We start from the raw sequence: 5,102 nt of genomic DNA, 5'->3' as shown, positions 1-5,102 counted from the left end.
GAAAATCCACAGTAGTACTGCCGCATAAAACATTTCAACCTATCTTTGCTTTAATAGAAAAAAAAAATTATGCATCCTCTATCTTAGTCAATATAATACTTAAACATCAAAATGCCCATATCACTGTTGCCATTTAATATATAACTGCCATTGTCATGAGAAAAGAAATAATTAAATGGAGAAATTTTCAGAACAATGAAGTCTAATAATTTTATAGTAATTTAGGAAAACTGTTTTGGGCAAGACCCAAGATCAAATCTTATACTGATTTATTATTATCAGTTCTAGTAAACAGCTTACCGAGTGCTGTTGATTCACATGAATTATCACAGCATTATTAAAATTGGGCCATGAGATGGGATCTCTCACAATATAATTTGATAGAAACTAAGAACAAGAGGGTTCACAATAAATATCATATGATGGTCTTAGTAATTTAATCAATCTCACCAAAATGCTAAAGAATGAGTCTAATAGAAAATCTAATAGTAACAGCAGAAGATCTCCCCGGCAGCAGGAGAGTCAAGAATCCAGTGTTAATTACACTAAAATTGACAAATAAGTCTTATGTTGGCATACTTACTTGTTTGAATTTACTTCTGTTGTATGGCTGAGTAATCTTACAAACACAGGAAAGGAATATAAAACACTTCATCTTCCCATCATCACGTTTAGCAACTATTCTTACATTTTAACAAGCTGCTCCTCGTTGCAGAAGCTGGAAGACGTCGTTGGCTGGTCTTTCAATGCTATATCACTCTGATTATCCATCAAGCCATATTGGCCAATTTTCCGGAAAAACTTGACAAACTGATGCCAGTGGTCTGGAAAGAACAGAGATGCACCCATACTTTTAAAAGTGAAAGAAGTCAAAAGGGGGAGATCAGGTGAGTTTCTAAGATGGACATTGTCGGTGATCCTCTTAAAAGCAGCATTGTCATGGCAGGGAAATGAATTCTCGCCTGCAACTGGCACGCCATGTTTATGACTCGCTCTTCGAATCTGAAGGAGAACTGACTCTGGACTACATCTTGCTTCAGCAGGATAGTACATTTCCGAAACATCCATGCTTGGCAAAATCACTAAAGATGCGTTTTTGGCAAACATCTCCATGAAGGCATCATACCCATCACGACCTTCTACATTAAAGAATCCAGCCGTGAGTTCTGCTGCATGTGACTTCGTTTTATGCCACCAATGAACTGCTGGAAGCTTTCCAGATACTATTACCTCATCCTCCAGGAAAATACTTGCAGCTAGAGAAAGAATGCGATCTCCATGAGCAATCAGTTGTGCACTATACCATGTAAGAAAAAACTCTCCATAGGGGGAGCCCCAAGATCCACCATTATCATTGAAGAAACTTCCCTCATTGGGCCATTGACTATATGATGGAGCATCATGTGGACCTCCCAGTCCCCATAGAGGGTGACCTGTCGCTTCAGAATGCTGCTTCAGGTTGGCTAGCATATATTTATCATAGCATTGAAATTCTCCCACTCCAGGGAATTTCCACATGCCCTCCCGGAATGAAGGATATTTCAGTTCACCCTCAGGACCAAGACCCACAGATATTCCCTGTATAGCAAAAAAGCATGCATCAGCAATTCAGTGGGATTTTCAGAAACATCCTCGAGTTATAAGCAGAAATGAAGTATTCAGAGGCTTTGATTTCCAATTCCACATATTAAATATATAAACGTGGAGCATTGTCAGAAGGGAATTCTTTCACTCTCTTTTCTCATATCCATACCTCACAATTAAGTTCAATTCTAACACCAACTCAGAAACATAATGTGATGGATCGGGAAGTATCATTTTAAAATTGTTCACAATACAGAAACCTAAACTCAGAAATACTCATTTTCAAGTTCGATTCAAGGAACAAATAACTAACATGGATGTTCTCAATGCAAACAGAAAAATATTAGTTACAATAAAGGTATGGATTGCTTACCACAATTGTATTTCCAATATAGTCGGAGAATGTCGATCTGAAGCTTTGTAACATATCAGAAAACATTTGAAGTGGTGTACGGCCTTCAAATAGAGGAAGACTATCAATAGCTAGAGACAGACAATCTTTGTACCTGTTTCCCGATCGGTCTGTGAAGAAGATGTCTGGATCACTATTGCCCACTGTAAGAACCCAAGATGGAAGAGGTATAGACAAGCTTTCTTGACTAGATTTACAACCATTAAAGCATATTGAAGCCTGAACTTTCAGGCCTGCTGCTTGGATCATTTTCACCAAAGCCAAATATGCACACCAGTCATATTTTGTTGGAGCATCTCTCTCTACAATGCCCCAAAATACTTGCATAACCACTCCATCCACACCAAGAGCCTTCAAGGCAAGTAAGCCTGCTTGAATTGCCTTGCAATGGTTTAAAGTGTTAGAAGCGGATATTGTATCCGGAGGAAGAATTACATAAAAGGGGAAGTTCTGCACAACCAACACAAGAAGGACGAGTTAGACTCAATCTCCATTCAATGGGAAAAACCATAACAATAGTGTCAAAGTCCAGATTCATATGACTTATAACTGCCAGTCATTTTACCTGTTACAAGCATTTCATGTTGACAAGCAGGGGGGGCTTACAAAACAATTCCAAGAAAACCCAAATGGGAAAAAGGAAACAATTTCAAGACTGTCTCTCTAAAGGTAACTTCTCCAAAATAATCACAACAATTCTCAAGTACCATGAAACTTATGGGATCCATTAAATGTTTATTATCAAAATCCACATAAATTTTTTTCTGTAAAATTACCCATCTACATAAACAATTTCCTAGAAATATCTCAAACCTCAAACCATTTTGTACCCATACCACACAGAAGGGATTCTAAAGCCATTAACCTTTATATATTCACATTTTTGAATCAGAGATTGGAAGTCAGAAAATCCTAAAAATGTGGCAAAGCACAAAACAGAATGCATTTATTTACCACGATGCAACAAATATGACAAATTGCACAAGTCTCCATATCTTTTCATTTTCAAAGTCAGGATCACTATGCAAAAGCCCTTGCAGAACCGCAAACTTTCAGCCAAGGTTCAGAACCTATATATGTATTCCTACATACATAAAAATACGTCCAAGTTTCCGTGAGTCTGTGTTCGTTTGCACTGTACATACACGTAGGATCAATGGCGCTACACTGTTGTATGTTGCTCTTCCAATAGTATGGGAACCAGGTGGAGTTATATAGTACTTTGTATGACTGAGAAGGTTTTAATCATCTCATAGATAAAACAATGGATGGTGGAATATTCTTATAGTCATTTTAAGCATGTTAAATTAGTAGCTATTCCTATTTTCAAAGAGATGAGTGAAAAACTACAATTGGTTTTATAAGCATCTCGAGATTGGGGCAGTTGCGCTGATAGCAGCAGTATATATGTTCCTCCCAAGGTGAATATATTATACTGTCGAAGGGAAATCACAATGACCTGTTTTCCAGTACAAGTAACCAGTGCTTTTGCTATGTTTTTTACTATTGTCTAACTGTTATAGAAGCTTTTGCCTCTGTTCAATACCTAATGACCAAAGTGAAATATGGTTGGCTAATCCAATCAGTCCATTCGTCATCAGCAAGAATGGTGGCTCTATTGATCATCTTGTGCTTACTCTGTATTTATCTCACAGGTAGACTCATAAAACCTTGTGAATGAGCATGGATAACGGGAGTAATTATTTGCCCCATGATCAAATTGGTTACTGCACATTAAAATTTATGACTGATCCACCTGAGTCTATCCGTGCAATAGGATATCCTTTGATAGTCTCTCTCTTACACCAGGAAATCTCATAAATACACAGTTCAACTACAGTAACTAGATTTTAAAAACACACCATCCATGATCAGATTTCCAAGCTTTTAAATATGTTAAGAGGAGACCCTATAGACCATGTAGCTCTCAAAGGATGTTAAAAAGTAAAAGCGCACAGACATAAAAGGAGAGTGAGCATTTATTGGATGGAGAAACTTACCCTTTGCATTGGCGTCCTGGATTTCAGAACTTTCTCCTCTGCAACAGAACTTCCAGAAGGGTCCCCAAGGCTTGCTAGAGTGATTACCGTCCTCGGCATCTGCAGGGACTTGTTGCTCAAATGTGGTAATACTGGGTTCCTGAAATGGCAAACCAATTTATCTGAATCCATTCCCATAGTTGGTGCCTGGGTCTTAAATCCAGTCACCAGCCAGGAAGACCTTGGCACTAGTACAGATGGTTCACGGTGTCTCCAACAGTTTGACTCAATCCGCCCCCCTCCAATTAGCGAGGGGCAGTGTAGAAAACATCCTGGAAGACTGGAAGAAGTACCCCCAAATGCTATGGGGAAGGAACTCATAACCGCCATTCTGAATTCTGATAATCAAACCCACAAAGCTCTCACGATTTGGAAACCCCGGCCTCCTCTAAACAGTCTAAATATTATTCAAAATAACTATTTCAAACTGAAACGCTCCAACGATGCTCTTATCAAAGAAAGTTCTGATCATAGATTCCACAACATAAATGAAATCGACACAACCCAAAAAAGACAGTAGGAGCCCTGCAAAGCCTATAATGAAGCTAAACGAAATGTACCCACATATTGCTCTGGCATGAAAAGCCCAGTGGGAATCCCAGACAAGAAATAAAAATAGAATAATGACAGTCGACAGACCCTACAAAGTCCAAATCTGGGTATGCATGTTGCAGAAAAAGACGAACTTTAGCAGCCAAGAACACCACAAGCTACCCCCCATTTCGCAATGATAAAATTAATCCCTATTTTTTAGATTGTCCATTGACTCGAGCTTATCCTCATCTTCACCATTGTTTTTTCACCCAACAGAGGTGAGGTGGCGAGGGAAAAGGCTTTCAATTTCAAACATTTTTTCAAGAAGCCAACGGTACCGGGACGGGATCTCCTCCAGTGGGTCCGGATGACAAAACAATCATGTGGGTATAAATAAAGCTAATTGTATAACTGACAAATGTCCAACAAAGCTACTTCCTCTGTACACAACAATCAATAGGTCGACTGACTTGGAACTCAATCTGCGGCTGAAAATATGAAACTTATTGTCCAACTTGGCCACTGGACCTTGA

At 38.8% G+C, this 5,102-nt stretch overlaps 1 protein-coding gene across 1 annotated transcript; it reads right to left on the bottom strand.

The window, feature by feature from the left end:
* Positions 1-363: 363 nt before the first annotated feature.
* On the bottom strand, positions 364-4,562 carry LOC149202996 (inactive beta-amylase 9-like). Its single transcript, XM_089403296.1, has 3 exons — positions 3,997-4,562; positions 1,958-2,446; positions 364-1,578 (listed from the first exon to the last, which is right to left on the bottom strand). Exons 1-3 carry the CDS (start codon positions 4,363-4,365, stop codon positions 685-687), a joined length of 1,752 nt encoding a protein of 583 aa, XP_089259422.1. The 5' UTR covers positions 4,366-4,562; the 3' UTR covers positions 364-684.
* Positions 4,563-5,102: the final 540 nt, after the last annotated feature.

The sequence above is a fragment of the Pinus tabuliformis genome, chromosome 2_1 (assembly GCF_031772625.1).
Source record: "Pinus tabuliformis cultivar Carrire ecotype Pingquan chromosome 2_1, CPIR1, whole genome shotgun sequence".
Classification (NCBI taxonomy): domain Eukaryota; kingdom Viridiplantae; phylum Streptophyta; class Pinopsida; order Pinales; family Pinaceae; genus Pinus; species Pinus tabuliformis.
This window is presented reverse-complemented; position numbering and strand designations above follow the sequence as displayed.

What these genes read in the sequence shown, in the direction of transcription:
- LOC149202996 (XM_089403296.1), bottom strand. Translation starts at nt 4,365, where the DNA reads ATGGCGGTTATGAGTTCCTTCCCCATAGCATTTGGGGGTACTTCTTCC. An exon ending in CCAGGACGCCAATGCAAAGG is followed by an intron (nt 2,447 to 3,996) that starts GTAAGTTTCTCC and finishes TTGGTTGTGCAG; the next exon opens with AACTTCCCCTTTTATGTAAT. An exon ending in ATATTGGAAATACAATTGTG is followed by an intron (nt 1,579 to 1,957) that starts GTAAGCAATCCA and finishes TTTGCTATACAG; the next exon opens with GGAATATCTGTGGGTCTTGG.